Below are 22,301 nucleotides of genomic sequence, written 5' to 3' on the forward strand. Positions count from 1 at the left end.
AAATCGGGACATTAAAGAGGTTGTATTTAAATTGTTAAAATATAAGCAATAAATAAAGGAAATTTTTATTATCTATGTGTTATACCCGATACCGTGTTTATCTCGTTTTATTGACATTCGTAGACAGCTTCGAACATAACATTAGCATACAGTGTTGGTTCCGGTCTAACCCATGATATACCATATAAATCATTTTATATTAATGCATTATTTTTATTGTAAATAATAATTTTAAAATTTTATTTGTAAATATAAGTAATAATACTTACTAAGTAATATTTTATACTTGTAATAATAATTGCTTATGCTGGCTATAAATATTATTATTAATATTAATATTATAATAGACAGCTGGTCAATATATTATTTAGTTTTTACGACAATAATTGTGCCTATATACATTTTGTAAATGTTTGAAAGTGAATTGTTTTAATAAGTTTTTAACTTTTTTACCTTTGGTTTTTTATAGTGTGTAGTAAAGTAATGTCATGTTTTCAATTATTAATTTAATTATTTTTCCAAGACTTAAAATAGCTGCTAACACAGAAGGAACTTAGATATCATAAGTCAAAACAGAAGTACAGACTATATAAGTTCAAAAAATGTGATATATTTTACAATATTAGCGTACATATTTTGGGTTTTTAAAAAAATTGGACACTTCGACCAAATCCAAAAAACGGAAAATCCCAAATTTTGTCGCCAAAAAAAAGGGTTGAAAACGGCATTTCATAATCTTCTGTTTTGATCACTTTATTATTTTCTGTTTTGATTATTATCAGAGACGAAATAATTTCCACTCACTTTAAACTAAAAAAAATAAAATACTTAAAACACATACTTATCATCAATTAATTGTATTCATAAATTAACTACACGAGTCCTTACAGTAATAGTTAAAAGGCCAAATTTATTAATGCCTCTTTTTATTGTATCAGCAGACAAAACAATTTCAACAGATTAGTTCTTTTTCTTTATTATTTGAGTTGTTTAGCCCACTTAAACATATTATCACTGATGTCTGATGTGGATACAAGTACCTACTTCACAATCATTGCTATTGGTCGGTATTTCTATAGCTATAATTAGACGTAAATATCGAACTCTGTGCGCTGTAAATACAAAATCGCAGGTCGCCTCCGTAAATGTACAACGACTGTAATTATCGCACAGTAATAGTATATTAGTATATAGTATTGTCTCGCCGCGCTGCCGCGACCCGCGGACCGCAGTCCCCGTTGTTGATTTCTACAAATCGTGCTCATAGATACAATAGAGTACAGGTCGCCGCCGGAAATGTGCTACGAAAATTACCGCACCAAAATAATACTATATAGTCCCGCCGCTGCCGTGTGCCGCCGCCGTTGCGAGTTGCGACACATCTCAATATAATCATAATTTGATAATATAACCCGTATAACACACATATTTTGTGTGCTCCTCGGGCCGCACCATACTGTATCTACACAGTATACACGAAAATACGATGTTACACCAGAGGCGGCTTGAACGTAATTACAAGAGGTGCACTGCACTCCTAAAAATATGGGGTGGGTGTATTTTTGTAAATTTTTGGGAAACTGTTATGGTTAATACTTAATACAACTACCATGTTTATGCCACTTTATGGACTATGATGATATTAATATATTATACTTATAGAATCAGATTGCTATAGCTGATTATATTTAATTATTACAGTCTATAGATGGTATTATAATATATATAATAATATATTAAGAAGACGTGTCAGTCGTCATTGAAAAAAATTACTCGAAAATAAACACGCGAGACTTGTATTAACTATTAACTTATATAAATAAAATGTTGTTATCATTATTCATTCTATTAACAGCTATAGTGATCGGCAGCAATGGGAAAATGTTTTATAAATAGCTTCTAAATTATATTATCTTAGTAATCATAATATGCATTCGGAATTTATTTCGGCCAATTGGACATTTACGGTGGTCTAAATAACATCTGTGTTTCATATAAAATCTGTCTGTATTTAATTTAGTGTTCGTTTGCAGACTTTAAATTTAAATTTTAAATTGTATATTGCTTGTTTTAATAGTGAATATTAGTGATTACTTAAAATATAAATTATAATATTATTTACAATGACAAAACCTCAAATATGTGCTTGTGGAAAAAATAAAAGTGATATGAACACCACTAATTGGATTCGACATACATCTTCCTGTAAAATTAGGAAATCTAGAGATGAATCTAGGTCGATTGAATGTTTTTTCGGTAATCCTAAAAAGCCTAAGCTGGAATTAGGTGATTCTATTTCATTGGGTAAGTTCACTAATTTTCTTAATTATTAAATTATAAATATAGAGAGCATTATCTAGTATAATTAATAAAATAATTATGTATTACCTAATAATATTTATTATTATTGATCTACATTATCTAATGTAGTAAAATCATTTAAATAGCTTATAAATTAAAATAGCTAATTTTTATATTATAGAAATTAATTTAAAAATTGTTATTTTAGAACAAGGTAGTAAAAAAAATAGTTTTATGACTATGAGTAAGAATAAACCAAAATCAAATAATAATCCAGGTAATAAATATTTGTATTCAAAAAATTTATAATTTTTGAATTATTCATACAATTTGAAAATAACGTTTTTTGACATTTATAGAAGTAGAAGAAAACTTATACAGTAGTAATTCTACTACTATTACTTGTGAGTCTGTTACTACTAAAACCTCGACTACAACTGCAACTGCCAAGTCTGTTACTACTACAACTGCCGAGTCTGTTTCTACTTCCTCTACTGACAATGTATTTGAAGTAATGAAGACTGATAAATATTCAGGTATTTTATTTTTTTTTTAAATATTATGTATTATATATTTATAAAAGACCTGAATTATGTGTATGCATACTGAGTCTGAGTCTATGCAAGATAATGTTTAAAATATGGTTGTTTCATAACAAAATGATTTCATAGATTGAATATTACTTCACATATTGATACATGTTTAAAGAATAATAATGTACTTTGTTAATAGCATATAAAGATGCATATTTTATACACTGTTCATAAATTAACTATTTCCACTTTCTATATCTATAAAAAAAAATAGAAAAATATTTTCTAATAATTTTCTTATAATCTAATTATTTGTTGACCAATTTAATGTGATATGAAAAATCATGAAAAAATGTTTGATACCTGAGTGAGAATAATTTTTCTATTATACAAATATTAATTGACTACCTATTACTTAATATCTTAGAAATTATTTATTTTAAATATATGATTATCTAATTATGTATTCTCTTATTTATTTTAAATTATTTAAATATATCTAATTATTCTCTTATGTTTAATAATTACATTTAAATACCAACAGTTGGTGTAGAAAATATTAATCTTGTTGATGAAAGTGGAGATACAATAGGTATAGTTCAGTATTATTTACTATTTTACTAATAAATATTAAACGGTTTTCACATATAAAATATAAGATATTGATAAAATTATTTTCAATGTCTTAAGAATTACCATAAACATTATGTTTGTTCTAGATTCAAATGAAAATATGATTAATTGTATGATTAATGATGGAAATAAAGTTGATCCTATACTTCTGGAATCGACTAACACATATGAATCAGAACAATCTCCTAACAAATTTCGCAATGATCCTGCATTATATTTGAACAAGACAATATCGCATTGTTTGAAAAACAATCTACTTGAAATGGGTCCTTGCCAACCTACTGCATCAGAATTGGTAAACGCTGTTTTTCCAAAAGACACCTCTAGTCCTTCACGTTCATTTTCTTCAACATATTATTTTAAATTAGTGAATGGAAAAACTGTACATCGTAATTGGTTAGCATATTCTCCTTCAACTGACAGAATTTACTGTTGGACATGTAGGCTTTTTGGGACACCCGGTGCACAAAAAAACGGATTAGTCAGTTCGGGCTGTAATGCTTGGGGCCACCTTAGTGGTGTATATGGACGACTGCATAAACATGAGTCATGTAAAGACCACTTAGAATCTGAACTCAGTCGTGCCATGTATATGAGAAATAATCGAATTGATATTCTGACAGTTAAATCATCAAATTCCCGTGTAGCTACAAATAGAGAAGTAGTTAAAGTACTAATGGACATTGTTTTATGTTTGGCAAAGCATAATGATGCATACAGAGGTCATTTAGAAACAAATAAAGATCTTATTCAAGGGAAATTTCGTGATTGGGTTACAGTATTTGCTAAATACCATCCAATATTGGCATCACATTTAGACCGGATCAATTCTAATTCTAAACGGTCATCACTCACATTTTTATCAAAAACTTCACAAAATGCTATGATTGAAAGCGTTGCAGAAACTATTAGAGATAAAATTTTAGATGAAATTAAAACAGCTGGCATGTATTCACTTATTTTGGATTCGACAACCGATGTAGCAAAGCTTGATCAATTCGCATTTGTATTCAGATATTGTTCAAGTTCATTGTTCATGAACGATTTTTGTGTACAGATGAAACTGCAGATTCAACAGGTAATGGAATGTTTGCTTTATTTTGTAAAATTTGTGATCGTTATTCATTGAACTGGAAAGAACAATTAATTGGTCAAGCATTTGATGGAGCATCAAATATGCAAGGTGCTATTAAAGGATTGCGAACCATTATCCAAAAAGACAACCCAAATGCTTTACATGTTTGGTGTTTTGCACATTGCCTTAATCTTGTTGTCTGTGATTCTTGCCAAGCTAATATTCAAGTAAGAGATTTTTTCAGTATTATAGGTAGTTTAGTTACTTTTATTGGAGCAAGAAAAAGAACTGCTACTTACGTTGATTTACAGAAAAAATATTATCCGAACGAACGTTCACGCCGACTTAAACACTTTTCTAATACTCGATGGACTTATCATGATCGGTCAATAGATGTAATTTTTAGAACTTATAGAGCTGTAATTGAAACATTAAAAAGTATAAGAACTGACGAAACTGATAAAAAAAACGCGTGATACAGCTAAAAGTTTTTTAAAAAACTTGAATAAGTTCAATTTTGTTCTTACAATGCACTTTATGAAAAAATTATTTTCCATCACAACACCACTTTCCAAATATTTGCAAGCTCCAAACATGGACTTCATCCAAGCTATGAAACTTGTTATGGCCACAAAACATCAATTGCAAGAAATGCGTATTGACAAAACGTACGGAAATATAATCAATAACTCAAAAACATTTTCTATAGAACATAATTTAGATGAAAAAGACATACAAGAAAAACGTGTTTCATTAAAAAAAAAAATGTCTGGTGAAAACCAAAACGATGAAAGACTTAGTTCAGCAAAAGAGCGTTACATTAGTGAAGTATACAATGTCACACTAGACATTGCTATCAATAAGATTGAAGACCGATACTGCAATTCAGAAAATATTTTTAATGATATATTTTTTTTTTCTCCTGAACATTTGCAAAACCAAACCACAGCTATACCTAATTCATTTGACTACATCTGTAATTGGTTATCAGCATTTAAAATTGATAAAGAAAATTTAACTACCGAATACCGTTTATTTGCTTCAAATTTTAACAATTTAATGAAAGATAGCCCTGAAAATATCGATGAAAAATGTGCATTATCTGTAATTTCTTATGAAAGCAGTGAAAATGACTCAGAAACTTCAGGTGAAGACAACTTTGGAGACTTGCTGCAAGTATCAAATATATTGCAAAACTTAAGTAAAATGGGCATGGCATCAGCATTTCCTAATTTAAGTATGGCTTACAAAGCGATTTGTACATTGCCTCCAACATCCGCTAGTGCTGAACGTTGTTTTTCTAAATTAAAATTAATAAAAACTAACTTACGTTCAACTATGAGTGAGGCGAGACTAGATCATCTCATGGTAATATCGTGCAACCCAGACATTGATATAAATATGGACGATGCACTTGATAAGTTTGGATCAAGATCTAATCTACTGAGGTCAAATCTATTGTACCAATAATGTTAACAACTTTCACATTGTATCAAAAAAATTGTATTAACAACATTCAAATATATTATATTTAAATGACAATTAAATATACATTGTGATCACGATCACAGGTACTACTAAATATCTCAGGCATTCTTATTATTTGTTGTATTTTTAATTTATTATTTTATCATTATAGGTAGGTAAGTAACCTCCCGTTTTATTGTTATATCTAATTCCTAGGTATTTCAAAAAGTGCAATTTTGTTTTATATTTATTGTTAATGTTGGAACTAAAAATACTGATTATACCAAAATTTAATCAATTTTTATATAGAACACAAAAGACTACATTTATATGTTGTATTTTTAGTTTTTAATTTTACTATTGGTAGGTAACGATAACCCACTGTTTGATTGTTAGATAATATATATTGTAGGTATTATTATATAATTTTTATTTCAAAAAGTGCAATTTTTATTTTATATTTATTGTTAATTTTGGAACTATACAGACTTATTTTATTAAATTTTATAGGTAATCTATAGTATGGGACACAAAAACTGATGAACATACATAGTTTAAACTTTAAATAGGATATTATTCATGGATACAGGAATAATTATATAAACTGTTTTATGTGAAAAATAATTAAAAATAAATTTGTTTGCCTTAATACATTGTTATTTTGTTTCATTTTCATTTTCCCCATAAATTTTTAGTTGCGTACGTATATTGTATTATTTACGTCAGCCACAATCTTAACTTACATTATGGGGCAAATGTAAAAACGCACATAACCATTCAAAAATATAACTAATACTGATTATTTGTTTACTTCTCCTCCCAGATTTTATCTTCTATAGTGGCCAAAAAAAAGGGGGGCACATGGTCCCTCTCCCCACAGCGGGTGCCCTTGGTGGTGGTGTTTAAAATATAGGTGGGTGGTCTGAATTAATATGTGCACTCCTAATATCAATTGTCTCAATCCGCCACTGTGTTACACTGTTACAGACAGCTCGGCTTTCGTTTAATTTTTAGATTATTTCTTATTTGCAGTGGAATAACTGCCGGGTTAAGATGATATTTTTTTCTTCAAATTTAATATTATTATTTTACAATACAATTTGGAATTATTTAAATTATTTCGTAAGAAATACAGACCATCATGATTCCTATTTAATTACTATGAGAAGTATAATTTCGAATATAATTTTATTTTAAAATGTACATAGGGAGTGCGGTCGCACCAACGCACCTTAGCACGAGCCGCCACTGACTATACTTGATAACATTTTCAAAATATTTTGACTCGTTTGAGCTGTTTGCAGACATTTTAAATTTAAATATTCTTTTAGCTTTTTTCTGTAATTGTCAATAACATTTTATTTGTTTGGTCAATAAGCGTGAAAGTTTAATACAAGGCTCCTGATATTATTAAAATACCAGTTGAAAAATAATAAAACACACATAGTCATAGATTTATAAGTATTTTAAGTTCAAATTTTGACAAAATTTATCAAATTTAAAATTAAAAAAGGATTTTATAGTTAACATTTATAAAATTTTCAACTTTTGTAGCTAAATATTGTAATAGGTAAATAAGTAATTTTATTCACCATAATATAAACATTAAAAATGTTCAATAGTCTTCAAAAGAGTCGGGGAAAACAAAATAAAAAAATAAAGGAAAAACGTGAATATTTACGCATAACCAGTTTTTATTTGTTTTTTTGGTGTAACTACATGACATTAATTCAAACTACGTTACTACTTATGTCTAATTGTAAAACAAATTATTTCAATTGCAATAATATCAGTTCAACTAGCTTAAGTTCAAAACCTTTTAACCTTTAAATGTATGTTTTAGATTTTTGGCTACTGGTTGTAGTTTTATAGAAGCTTAGCTTTCACTTTTAGAATGGGAAAAACTACTATTTCAAAAATTGAAGTAGATACATGTAGTGCTATTTGGGATAAATTATTACCTACTTATTTGTCGGAACCTACAGTTGATATGTGGAAATCAAATTCCAAAGATTTTTATAAAAATTGGAATTTTCCGAATTGCCTTGGAAGCATCGATGGAAAACATATAAGGATTAATCAGCCACAAAATTCGGGTTCAATGTACTACAATTACAAGCATTTTTTTTCTATACAACTACTTGCTGTTTCTGATGCAAATTACAAATTTGTGATGGTTGACATTGGTGCGTAAGGCAGGGAAATCGACGGCGGAGTTTTAAAAAATTCAGAATTTTTCAAAAACTTCAAAATAAAGAACTGATTATTCCTAATAATGCAGAACTTCCAAATACCAACATAAAAGTACCATACACATTCATAGGCGATGAAGCATTTCCATTATTAGTTAATATATTACGTCCATATCCTGGCAAACAACTCATAAATAATAATAAAAAAAAAAGTATTTAATTACCGACTTTCTCTGGCAAGGCGCACAGTTGAAAATACTTTTGGTATTATATCCTCGAAGTGGAGAATATTAAATAAAGCCATCGAAACTAATATTTAAAATGCTATTATAATTACAAAAGCATATTGCACAATGTAGTATTAACGCATAATAAACAACCAATACAAAATATATAATTTATCTGAAGAAAAAGTTGCTAATATCTCTGAAGGCAGAAAGAAAGGCAGAAGAAATAATAGATTTAATACAGATGCCAGAGACACTAGAGAAATATTCGCCGACTATTTTATTAGTGAGTATGGTTCAGTTCCTTGGCAAATGGACTATATTTAACAGTAGGTAGATAATGTAACTTTGATAATATCATATAGGTATAGGTATTACATTTTTAAAATATTTATTCGACTTTTGTCACAGGTATCAATTTATTTTTTAAATTTTAAACCGTTTAATACCTATAGGATAGGGACCTACCTAGGCATTATTATATATTTTGATCATTTTTTTTTTTTTTTTTTACTTTATTTCGTTATTAAACTTATTTACTTATAGTGAAATATACTGCAACGATGTAATTTTTCGTCAATTTTAAATTTCAATCAAATCGTATTAGGTACTATTTCAAAACCAAAAATAAACAGGAATAATCATTATTTTCATTTAAACCGTAGGTCTGGATTATTTATATTTTGTATTTGTGTACATTATAATTTATACGTAACTGCTCGTATATTAGACTTCGACTTTATTAAAAATAGAATAATTATACATGGTAAGCTTATTCAATTGATTAAAAATGTAATTTCTCTATCTATAATATTCTATCGAGTACCTATCGACCTATTCTTAACTATTTTAACTAGTGTACTGTGTAATTGATTATAGTATAATTTATAATTCCTAGTAAGTTTATACATACTATATGTATACATTTTATTGATTAATAATAATTTTTAGTAATTTTTATTTATAATCAATGTATATGGTTGTATATGTTCAATAAGCTATAAGTATCAGAATAATATTATATTGTAATACCAATAGGTACCTAATGACTGATGTACGATGTACCTATACTTTTTATAAAGTTTGCAATATTGCTTATAATAGTATTTAATTATTTATTCCTTATACGTTTATATAACTTATACTTACTTTTAAGTGTTTAATAAATAAAGCTATATGCCAATATACGTAATATGTAAAATATTAAAATAAAGTGAACTTGGATAATTTATATTTTATATTTATTTTTGTAATATAACCTGTATTGTACCTACTTACTATCTACAATCATCTCTTTACTTAAATCAGACCAACACTGTTGAATAATGGTCCTACTTCTATGACCAGTATGGCAAGGGTTCATAGGCGAGGGTATGGTCGAATTGCACTTATTTTAGTTGAATTGCACTTGGATTTAAAAAAGGTAATGGTCGAACTGAACTCCGGTAAAAAACAGGTAGTGGTCGAACTGCACTTGGGCTCAAAAAGTATTTCAATAAAATTATCATGCATTTGAAGGGGTTAAACATTTAGTTAACACTCATTTTCCTATAATTATTATATTATACTTTATAGTTTATATTATATTATATTCTAAGCTCAAATATGAGGCGGAAAAAGTCCTTCGTCAGAAATATAATTATCAACTAAATAGTCACTAAAATCTTGAACTGCTTGATGTTTATGTTGAAAAACGCTACGGCGTATTTAATAGCATTATATATATTAGTTCGTGCCATTTAGATAACGCAGATAATATTATTGTCACCAAAAATCGACAAAAGAATCTAACCTAACTGGATAATAAATAGTTATCAATAAAAGTATAAGATTAATACTTATATTGTATACCGTGTACTATGTAGACCTATGTAAACTACAATTAGTACACACTTTTACGTCGCGGTGTAAGTATGAACAATTTAGAAATTATTAAAAGTGAGCGAGGCCGTGATTTAATCGTGTACCAAAATTATTCGTTTTACAAAGAAAAACATGTAAATGATGGTGTTAAATGGCGTTGTACTCATCGTGGTTGTCTTTCAAAACTATATTTAGATGAATGTTCTAAAGTAATTTTTCAATGTGAGTTAATACACAACCATGAAAAACCACTTAATTTACCTCGGAAAATGATTTCAAATTCAGCAAAGAGAAAAGCAGCTGACCAAGGTATTTTGACATAAACGACATAAATCGAATACGAAAAAATATATATCATGAACACCGGAAAAACTATCCGATTTTACCAAAATCTCTTAAGAGGACGCCACACCGAAAGCGAAACGTATACAACGACCGAGAGAACGCGCTGTTAGGTGTTTTCGTGATCCGCAAGCACGCGATGTTTAAGCCGCGCCCACTACTCACAGTCGGCGGCTGGATGACGATTTTGCTCATTCGGGAGCGATGTTTATTATTTTCTCAACCTTCGTCCTTGTCGGATCGCGTAAGTATAAAATGCATACATGTGACACGTATATTATGCCGCATTGCCGCCGTAATATTTTTAATATACGTGCGTACTTACGCGGCCTGTATTTATTGCATTTTTAGATAGGTACTTACTCATTAAAAAAATGTATACAAAACAGTGAATAAAATCTAATTTATAACTGTAACCTAAACAATGTAATAACATTATAATAATATTATGAACTTTAATATAATTTGATACGCGTACTGCGTACAGTATACCTATGTATTATTATTATTTAAATTTTTTTCTTTGTGCCTCCTTTATATATTCGGGTTCTCTAATATCCGTGATTTCGAAGCGTTTACCATAAAGTGGGTCGACAATTTCCGGTAGTAAACACTCCATATAAAACCTAAAAAATAATATTTTACAATATTTTGTAATCTAATTAATAACTATGTTAACACTAACTAATAAAATTAATAAATATTCAAATTTATTTTTACCTTTTAAGTTTTTCGGCCATTTTTGTGTTCCAAAATATTTCGTCATATTTAATTTTCTGTATACTTGTCCAATTAGGGGTATACACTACAAAATAACACAGTCTGCGATTTGTTATTCGCATTTGTCCCATAACTTGATAATAATATTTATGCTCGTGTTTAAGTTCAATTCTGTTGTCATTCGTGATGTTGCAGTATTTTAACTAAAAAGAAACGTATATAACGTAATATAATAATAATTAAATCACGTACACAAAAAATACTTACTAGCTTATTATTCACAGCGTCAACGGCGTTTAAGGTTGCCACATATGGACATTTTATTTCTACAATTCCATTTTCTCCAACCAAACCATCTGAACAATAAAATGTAATGTAATATATTTAATGACTTTTAAAAAAAAAGTAGGTACTAAAAATTAACTAACTATTAATAATTACCAGGACTTGCAGCTAAAAAAGGAAATTCACTATTGGCAAATAATCCGCATAACTCAACAGTCTTTCCACTTAAAACTTCGAATTGAGCTCTAGCTTGAGGTTCCATTTCAATACCGTAAGAAATTTCTGTTGATGTAATATTTGACCCATAAAGAAGACTAAATACTTTTTTTCGGCAACTAGTATTCTCCCGCATTTTACATATGTCACCGAAATTTGAAGCAGTAAGCCTCTTTCTTCTTTCATTGTACCAGTCTTGGCTATGACTTTGTTCTTTTGTAGTACATTCAAGTTCTTTTCGATCAACTTTTTCCAATTTTTTTAAAAATAAATTTTGATTTCTACTTAATTCTTCGCCGGTAAGAATATCATCTAAGGGTTCTGCTAAGCCATAGTGCATATCTGGTCCACTAAATCGAGTTGTAGTTAATTTAGATCGTTTTTTTTCCACTTTCAAATAATCGTTTCCTAACTATAGTAGTATTTTTTCTAATTCTGTCAATGTTTTTTAAATATCGTTTAGCAAACATACCTAAATACATTAAATTAAATTATAATTAATTGTATTAATAATTAAAACAATAAATACGTTTTGAATTTATACCTGGGCTTTTAAAAACAATTTTTTTATGTACAACTCGTAAATAGTTTTTTGAATTAAATGCCACTACAGCTGCCTCGACTCTATATAGTAGTGTAGTTATTTTTTTGTGTGAAATTAATTCTTTTACCTCCAACATGCTTATTAATCAAACTATTTAATTGTTCGCCTGGGTTATTGTCTACATTTTCTATAAGACTATCTGCGTTAACTGATAGTCTGTATACTATTTTCCGTATATGTCCCATCATTCCTGCTTTCTCAGCATCAGGAACAAGATTAATTTCACCCAATTTCGGACCAGAACAAAAATATTCATCACAGTTCTTGTGTTCACCAAGTCTGTGATAAACACTGTTTGATATATCTCGTCTTAGTTCTAAAAATAAATAAAATCATATTTAATAATAATATATTATATAATAATACCTATTTACCTATATCGATAGAGTTATTTGTTTTAAGGTAATCGTTACTAATAATAATTTTATTTTTATAATTTTCATGGATTAATTATTTTATAAAGTGGTTTCTTTCTATTCATACAAAAATTTTATAAAATGTTCAAAACATTTTGAAATAGGTGTACAACATATCTTTTCAATTTTTAATAATAATAGTAACTGACACTAACAGTCATACATCTATTATAATTAATTATAATACTAGTAAAAATACCTGCAATTTTTTGTTGAATAGATGAACTGTTCTTTAAATGATACTCTGTTGCTCTTGTTATGTCAGAACGAAAACGTTTAATATTTTTAATGATGCATTTTCTGACAGTCATTGGGTAATCGGATCGTGTTGTGAGTGCCATCAGTTTGGTGCCGTAATTTCTTAGTAGGTGATTCCGACATTCGATTTTTTTAACTTTAAAATCGCTTCCATAAGGCAACACTTCGTTTAACCTTTTGGTTACACTACTGTCACCATCACCTAATTTAAAATCAAATGTAATTTTTTAAATATATTAATAATTAATAAATTTAATTAGTAAATTATTTACCGATAAGTTTGTTGTATTTTAGACCATGCACACTGAGGCTATGTTTAAACCCATCTAAAATAGAATCGGCTTCCATCGCAGTCGATGTTTTTTTCCAATTCAGAAAACATAAATGGCTAGGCGGTTCTTCTTTTTGAACATTAGCTCGTTGACACATACAACAGTAGCGATTTCGTACGCCAACAAACAGAACCTTTTTTGTTCTTAAACCAATGATTGCGGCCTATATTAAAATATAATTATTATTTCACTTTTGTATGATAAAAATTAAAAAAAATCTTACAGTTCCAGAAAATGCGTTGAACTTTGTCTTATAACTTCTTTTGGACCATTGTCCATCCGCAATAACAGTGCACATAGGGACTCCTTGCTCATCAACATTTCCACTTTCTATGGCTATTCGGCGCTCTTCTTCGCCAGCTTTTTTCAACTCCTCGATAAGAGCGTCATTAACAGCATCGCTCACAGTAGATAAATTATTTAAGTATGAGGTGGACGATAACGAAGGAATTTCTACTGAGGCGCAAATTTCGCTAAGTTGCGCGTGACCTATTCCTGTATAAACGTAAAGAGAAATAATATAAAAAAAATTTAAAAAATGTATGTACCTATCAGTGGCGCAATTTTTTTTTTATCTCGAAAATTAACCTCGATGTTATTTTTTATCAGTAAATATTTCTAAAAACTTGTTTTTGAGGTTTCCTAAAATGTTAGACACCACCCCCTCCCCCCCCCCCCCCCCCCCCCGAAAAATCATCCAAAATACGCCACTGACCTAACCTAATATTTAAACTATAAAATATACAGGTATAAAGTAAATATTTTATTTATTTTAGAATTCCAAAATACATACCGACTGACAAAGTACCATTAATAACTGCAAGGTTGATTCCTAAGTACTTGGGTTTATTAATATTTTCCGAATAAATTGAAGATTTTATACCACACATTTTGCACTGAAATTTAAATATTGAACAGAATCCTTTACGAATTTCATTCTGAAATTCCATGTCAATGAATGAACAGTCAAATTTATCATGTTTACTCTGTTGAATTTGTGCGAATAAATGTTGTATATCAACAATCCTACGACCTTCGAGTGACCTAAAAAATATTTACAATCGCTAATAATATATTTAAACAAGTATGCACACTGTACAGCCGTTTAGGTAGTAACCTATAGACTATAGGTAGTAGTAATAATAATATATAAGTACTTTGTAATAATGGTATCGTTTTCTCTTGAATCTTCATACTCGATAGGTAAAGCAGTATTAGTAATAGCAGAAATATTGGGATCTGATATACCAAACAATTCCACTTCAGAACTATTTACATCAGCATTTATATCCTTCCGTGGCGTACTTACAAGTGAAAAGCCACAAGTTTGCAACTGTGATTGTATTATGCAGTCAATACCAAACGTATCAGATATACCCAAGTTCATTGGTTCTGGTGTTTCTAATAACTGATTTGTATTTATAATTCTATACAACATATAATGAACATTTTTTTGGGAGACATCTCAAATATTATAATAACGTTCTTGAAAAACCCTTTATTTTTTACAAATAAAAATCACAAATTCACAAAAAAATAACGTTTTATTGATAATTATATGAACTGCGAAGATGGACACTACTGATCACTCAGCCTATGATATTACTAAGTATATTTGATGATATTATTGTAAATAAAGTAACTTATATGTAACCTATTTACGTGGAAAATTGTTTAAAATGTACAATCCTTAGATATAAGAGTTGAAAACTTTATAAATGTAGAGTTAGAAAACGAAAACCGATTTTGCGTATAAATTCCCGTTTTTCCTTAATTTTTATGTTGTTTTTCCGGCAAATTTGAAAACTATTGGGAATTATAATATTTTAACCTCCCCAATGCACCAACAATATTCACTTTCCCATCGAACAAGATACTGAAGTTGAAAATAGAAGCTTTATTTCGACTACTTATCGTGTACAGACACAAGAAAAAAAATAAAAAACACACATCATTGTAAAACTAATACATTCAGTAAACGCAATACTGTCAATAACCAATTGATCATTTTCATTTTCACTTAAACTGGACATTGGTATATAATTCTCCAGTATACTAATTTCAGAATGAAATTAAAAGTTACACTTGTATTTTTAATTTTGAAAATAAAATTAAATGTAACTTAGGTACCTACTTACCTTGTTTTTTTAGATCGTTGTAGTGCAAGAGTCTTAGTGATCTTTTTTTTGGATAACCGTTTTCGTTTTAACAAATTTTTTTTATTTGCCATGATTAGCAATAATAATTTGTATATAAGTTGTATATAATATATATAATAAGTAGATAATAGAAAAGTAACACTATTGCTATTCAAAACTGCCTGACGTGTGATCACATTGAACAATCCAGGAGGAATGATTGTTTTTCGTAAATTTTACTTTTTGATAATTCGAATATTATAAATTATAATAACTTGAATATTTATTTTTGTACAAATGCTTGGAAATATAGCTGTTAGTAGTCTCATAATATTCCGTATAATGCCGTCTATGATTGCCGATTGCCTGATTATAATAATTTTATTTATTCATTATTGTCATTTCTATAATGTCAATAATCTATATTACCTACTATAATAAGTGCTCGATCAGACTAGCGTTTTGTCGGCGACCGAAAAAACGATCACGACCGAACCGCAATCGGCACAACCGTTCAGACGATGCGTTTTATCGGCTGCCGAGTACCTACAAACCAGATTAAAAAGCGCGGGAATCGTTGTTAATTTGAAATTTAATATAAATTAGTATACTAGTTTTTGATTTCAACGAAATGTACCTAATATTATAACCTATAAGTTATATAATCAGGAAAATCAAACTAGCCAACATGTTGTTCGGCGATTCAGTCTGTTTGGTGCAACAAACGTGTTCACTTGAAATTTTAAAATCATATTATTATAATAACTATTAATACTACTATACTGTATGCTGTACTAGTTGTATTTAAAATATAAATAAATCGTGTTTTTATAATTTACATTATTTAAGAAATACATTTTGAATCAGGTAAGTGCTTATAAATTCAAAATATAATTGATTTAATTTATGATTACCTACCCATACAATATATTTTAATTGTACTTATTGCAATATAGGTATAGAAATGAGCTCTCTTTTGGAAATAATTTGTATGGCTGAAGCTGCTGGTGAACTTGTAGAACCAGCACATAAGCACAGAAGATATTGAGTCCATCCTATACATAGTAGTAGAGAACACGACATGCGATTCCAAGTATTTTATGATAATTTAAAAAAATATCCTGAGAAGTTTTTTGACTATTACCGGATGTCAATTTTCTCGTTTGAAGAACTACTCGAAAAAGTCCGACCAAATTTAACGAAGGAAATTACGCACCTTCGAAATCCTATAAGTCCGGAAGAAAGGTTGACGGTAACTTTGAGGTAACATTTTAATTTTAGTTTTATTTTTATATTTTTATCTATGAAATCTATACACTATATCTATAACACGTATATATGCCAATATGTAATGACTAAAACACATCACATATTTCATAATATTATTTATTTAGTATTAGCTGAGGTGTAATAAGTAACTAGGGAATTTCTACTTTTTATACCACAAAATACAAACTAGATTCAATTTGTTAATTGATACCAAAAACCTCCCTCAAAATGTAAATTCGTAGCATTTTTTCTACTTAAAAAATAGGTATATTCAGAAACCATTTTTTTTTTTAAACAACAGTTAAACACACAGTTGTAAAACCAATACATATTTGCTTCGCTCGGTGACTAAGTACACCCAAATCCATGTCATAATATAATAATGAACAGTGATACTTATTACTACTTAAATATCAAAACAATTATTTGAAATAAAAATAATTATTTATTTTAAAAATAATTATTTAAAATTGCGTACAAATGGACAAATGTACACAATTGGGAACATCTCCTATTTTTGTTCAAAACACATAAACTTTAAATTTATATAAAATAATTAAAATATATGATACAAAATATATTAAAAGAAAACATTACCTCATAACTTATTTCAATATGCAAATAATTATAATAATAATAATAAAGTAAGAAAACTAAAAATCATAGATGATAATATTATGTGTATTATAAGTTATAATAACCTACCTGATCGTATTTTATAACTAGTAATAAATTATTATATATCATAAAAAGAAATAAAAAAAAAGTCTATTGTGTCTGGTTTGATGGTGATGGCTGTGACGATGACGTAGGCGGGAGTGTGGTTTGAACGATGTAGTCTGAATAAGAAGATGATGAATTATGAGGATAATTAGGTTGTGTATAAGTTGGATATGAATATGTGTATGGTTGAGCATTTAAATACGAACTGGAATCATATTGTAAGTTAGAAGATGAGTGTTGGTTTGTTTTATAATTATTAAAATTTAAAGGAGCCGTTGGAATTGAATACTGAGGTTGAGGTTCACGGAGTACGTTTTGTTGTATGTGTGGATTTTTATTTTTTATGATACTCTTTAAATATTGAAGGCTGTTAAGATGAAATTCTAATTTTTGCTCGTCATTTAATAATTTCATGTAGGGAAGAAACGACATTACAATGCTCATGTCTGGATTTGATGTCATTTCTTCATTTTTTTTTAAGTGTTCCAGTAAATTACTTTGAAATGGAGTGATGGGATTTTTTTTGTATTTTTTTGTTGTTTGATTTGAACTAATAAGAGTAGATGAAACGTTAGCTGGTGTTTCAGTGGTATCATCGTCCATATCATCTAAACTGTGACGTGCTGTATCATCTTCAACATTTTCAAAATTATCAGTTGTCCTAAAAATTAAAATTAAATATAAATTTATGTTTAAAATGATTGATTAAATTAATAATAATAATTGTTTGATTTTCATAATTAAGATTGACGCATAAATAAGCTATTGCTAAAAAATGATTATAAATATTTTTAAAATATCATTGAGTATTAAAATTATGAATTAAGTAACAGTTGAATGTTTAAAGTTTCCCTGTGGTTAATATTTGTTGAATTGCAACAAAATTCATTAGTAGGCTCCAGTCGCTTTTGTCAAAAGTAAAAACTTATGAATAGATTTGTTCAATCTAAACAAATTTCGTTTATTTTAATATTTTTAAATATATTCAAATTCCGTATCATAAAATAAATCTTAAGGAGGCTGCAAGGGGCTGTAGTCAATGAAAAAAAGTGGTTTTAACGTGTAAATATTTCATAATATATTTATTTATGTATATAATATTCCCTTCAATTATTTTCTTGGCTACTTAATATTTCTAATTATTGTAAATAAAAGGAGGTAAAAAATAACTAAAACTAATAAATTATTCACTTACTTCCTTTTTTTGGTAGTCGTATTTAAAAATGACATAATTTGTGCGTATGCATATGGTTTTTTTTGTGTACCTTCCGATCCACTTCTAACATTTCTCTCTTCAGCTATATACTTTAAATATGCATCACGAACATGTTTCCATTTTTTATTCTTTAACTCTTTTACTAAATTAAATATTGTAATACTAAATATTAAATTGAATGTTTAACAATATTATAGTAATTTATATTTGATACTATGTATTTACACTATTATAAATAATAATGTAATTCTTAGATTCTGAGCATAGCGCGATGAATTGATTTTATGATGATGTGTTTTTTTATTTTGTTTGAAGACACTTTTTTGTTGATACTTTTATAGGTATATTAAAAATGCTCAGTTCTTTTTAAAATAATCAGGAAAACTAAAAAAATTACGAATACTTAACAAAATTTTAATATCATTATCAAAATATATAAATAACTGTTTGGTTACCAAAAAGTTAGACCGTCTTCACTCAGAATCGTTTTTTTTATCATAATAATGATTTATTATTGAATTTAAATTTAGGTACTTCAACAAAATAAATATATTTTTCAAAAATACCTTAAAATATTAATAGAATATTCCATTAATTACTAAATGATGCACATCGTTTAATTAATAATTAATAAATTGAAAAAACATTTTATTACCTACTAAATAATTTGTTTTTGTTAAATTTAAACAGATACTTATCAACTGGGACGCATTTTGCTGCGTTGCATTTTGACTTTCGTATTGGAAAAAGTACAATAAACGGCATTGTAAGAGAGACATGTCAGGTTCTATGGTCAGTTCTACAAGCTACAGAAATGTCAAAACCAAATAAAGATAAGTGGATAGATATTTCTAAGACTTTTTATTCCAAAACAAATTTTTCAAACTGCCTTGGAGCTATTGATGGTAAGCACGTCAGATGTAAAAATCCAGAAAACTCTGGCTCTATGTTCTACAACTATAAAAAATATTTTTCAATAGTATTAATGGCAGTGGTCGATGCTAATTTAAATTTTATATACATCGACGTAGGCGCATATTATGGTCGTGAAGCCGATTCTACCGTTTTTCGTCAAAGTGTATTTGGAAAAATGTTATACTCGCAACAGCTTCAAATTCCGGACCCAGTTGCATTGCCTTTGACTGAAAATAATATTCAACCATTTGTTTTTGTTGCTGATGAAGCGTTTGGTCTTCACGCAAATCTATTACGGCCATTCCCAGGTCGTGGACTTAATAATACTCGTCGGGTGTTTAACTACAGGTTATCGAGGGCAAGACGTACCGTACATTCAGTGCTTTCGGAGTTTTGGCCAATAAATGGCGAGTTTTGCACACGACAATTTTAGTGGAACCAAATTTTTGCGATGACATTATAAAAGCATGTTGTGTTCTCCATAATTTTGTTCGGAAGAGAGACGGATATAATTATGATGAAGAAACTGATGTGCATAATTTGGATAATTTGACAACACATGGAAGAAATGTTAACAGAAGTGGAATAGACGTAAGAGACAATTTCGCTGATTATTTTATGGCTGATGGAGCGGTACCTTTCCAATACAGAATGCTTTAGAAAAACGCACATATATATTATATTTAATTTAATATATTACAACTTATTATTTTTTTATACTTATAAGATCACTATATATTTTATTTTAATTGTACACATTATATGCATCAGATAATAATTATTCTGTGTAATAAAACGTCATAATATTTAATATTATGATATTTTATTATTATTATATTAATTGTTATTACCTATATTACATTATATTATTATATCAGTATAGTCGTATAAAAAGATACGGATATCTATGTATATTGTATACGGTCTATTATTATTTATTTGGATACTTACCTTTGCTGTTTTATTCAATAGTACTATTTTATTTATTTATATCTATACCTAACTTAACATACAGATAATTATAATAAATGATTAATTTGTCTTACCTTTTTCTTCTTTTTCAGCAGCTCCTAGGTTCTCCCATTCCAAATTATATACTGCTTCGGCGACTTTCAACCAAGCTGAGATTTTTAGGTCCTTATCCATATACTCATTAGAGGTCATATCCCAAATACACGGATAGTTTTGGACCTCAGTGATTAATTTTTCAGTTGAATACATGTTTGTGGTTTAATGTTTATTAATGTATGAAAAATATTTTTTAAATATAATATAATATAATATATAAATGTATACAAATCTGCCAATTCAAAAAATAACAGCAACCGAAAAACGCTCAGTGTAGACGGCCCCGTATAAATTAATGTAATGTTGTGCACGACGGATACGCGTCGTCGCTACCAAACCGCAACAGCGCGCGGTTGATTTCAGACCGATTTCGGACGGTTCGGAGAATCGGTCCAGTCTAGCCCCGATAACGCGGTTTACATGTTAATTATAGATATCGCGGTCGTTTACCGATCGGCAGCCGATTATCGGCAACCGACAAAACGCATAGTGTGATCCGGTACTAAAAGTAAGGTTTATAATCGGCGGACAATCTATTTCTCGGAAACGTCTGACGACGCCGATAACCGACCCACGTCCGCACTACAGTCATTAGCTTATAGGCGTAGTGGGGGAATTCGCGGCCGCCGTCACAACGGCAGGCAGGTGGCAGCACATGATGGCAATTAAAAGTCAAATCTAATGACGTAAACATGCTGTCGAAAAACAAACGAAAAGCCATTAAAAAGTGGTTTCAGAGTAAAAATACCTATAATAAATTTTATAGAGAACAATATTTCGGAGGGAACCTCATCGGGGTTTTGTATTAATCTAAATACACAGCAAGATATTAAAGGCACAAATACCCTTTTTTTTAATTTTTTTAAATAACTGCAACTTTTTTAATAGTTAATATTTCGAAAAACACCGATGAGGTTCCCTCCAAAATATTGTTCTCTATAAGTTCTATAATAAGTATTTTTACTCTAAAACCACTTTTTAATGTCGTTTTGTTTGTTTTCCGTGGACGTGTTTTTACCGCTGAAAACGACCGGTGTGGCGTCCTCTTAATGACACACATGACACTATTAGCAAATTAGAAATTAAAACAAATATTGATGAAGATTTTTTACTAGATAACAATTCTGCATATAACATTATAATATTTTCAACCGAAAAAAATTTAAAATATATATGTGAAAAAACGATTATTTTTGTGGATGGCACATTTTCACATTGCCCAAAATTTTATTATCAAATGTTCACACTACATACAGTTCACAATAATTATTATGTACCATTGCTTTGCTCCCAAATAAAACTATAGATACGTATAAAAAATAATTACTGAGAAGTGCAATGAATTTGGTTTAATATTTAAACCAAATTTATTTGTAGCAGATTTTGAGCAAGCAACCTATAATGCAATCAATGAAATGTTTCCTTTATGTAAAATAATAGGTTGTAGATTCCACTTATCACAATCATGGTATCGTAAAATACAAAATTTAGGACTTTCAACTGATTAC

At 28.7% G+C, this 22,301-nt stretch overlaps 4 protein-coding genes and 1 pseudogene across 4 annotated transcripts; 4 read left to right on the plus strand and 1 right to left on the minus strand.

The window, feature by feature from the left end:
* The first annotated feature begins 2,123 nt into the window (after positions 1-2,123).
* LOC132943609 (zinc finger MYM-type protein 1-like) lies at positions 2,124-5,018 on the plus strand. Its single transcript, XM_061012640.1, has 4 exons — positions 2,124-2,304; positions 2,661-2,837; positions 3,554-4,411; positions 4,525-5,018. Exons 1-4 carry the CDS (start codon positions 2,124-2,126, stop codon positions 5,016-5,018), a joined length of 1,710 nt encoding a protein of 569 aa, XP_060868623.1.
* A 52-nt stretch (positions 5,019-5,070) lies between these two features.
* On the plus strand, positions 5,071-6,012 carry LOC132943618 (uncharacterized). Its single transcript, XM_061012650.1, has one exon. It carries the CDS (start codon positions 5,071-5,073, stop codon positions 6,010-6,012), a length of 942 nt encoding a protein of 313 aa, XP_060868633.1.
* A 1,891-nt stretch (positions 6,013-7,903) lies between these two features.
* On the plus strand, positions 7,904-8,755 carry LOC132943628 (uncharacterized). Its single transcript, XM_061012658.1, has 3 exons — positions 7,904-8,195; positions 8,291-8,413; positions 8,610-8,755. The coding sequence occupies exons 1-3, from the start codon at positions 7,904-7,906 to the stop codon at positions 8,753-8,755; spliced, it is 561 nt and encodes a 186-aa protein (XP_060868641.1).
* Positions 8,756-11,138: 2,383 nt separating this feature from the next.
* Positions 11,139-11,655, minus strand: LOC132933783 (uncharacterized). Its single transcript, XM_061000057.1, has 3 exons — positions 11,621-11,655; positions 11,354-11,556; positions 11,139-11,259 (listed from the first exon to the last, which is right to left on the minus strand). The coding sequence occupies exons 2-3, from the start codon at positions 11,482-11,484 to the stop codon at positions 11,139-11,141; spliced, it is 252 nt and encodes an 83-aa protein (XP_060856040.1). The 5' UTR covers positions 11,485-11,556; positions 11,621-11,655.
* Positions 11,656-16,566: 4,911 nt separating this feature from the next.
* LOC132943631 (uncharacterized) lies at positions 16,567-20,385 on the plus strand (annotated as a pseudogene).
* The last annotated feature ends 1,916 nt before the right edge of the window (positions 20,386-22,301 follow it).

Source organism: Metopolophium dirhodum, chromosome 1, assembly GCF_019925205.1.
Source record: "Metopolophium dirhodum isolate CAU chromosome 1, ASM1992520v1, whole genome shotgun sequence".
Lineage (NCBI taxonomy): Eukaryota > Metazoa > Arthropoda > Insecta > Hemiptera > Aphididae > Metopolophium > Metopolophium dirhodum.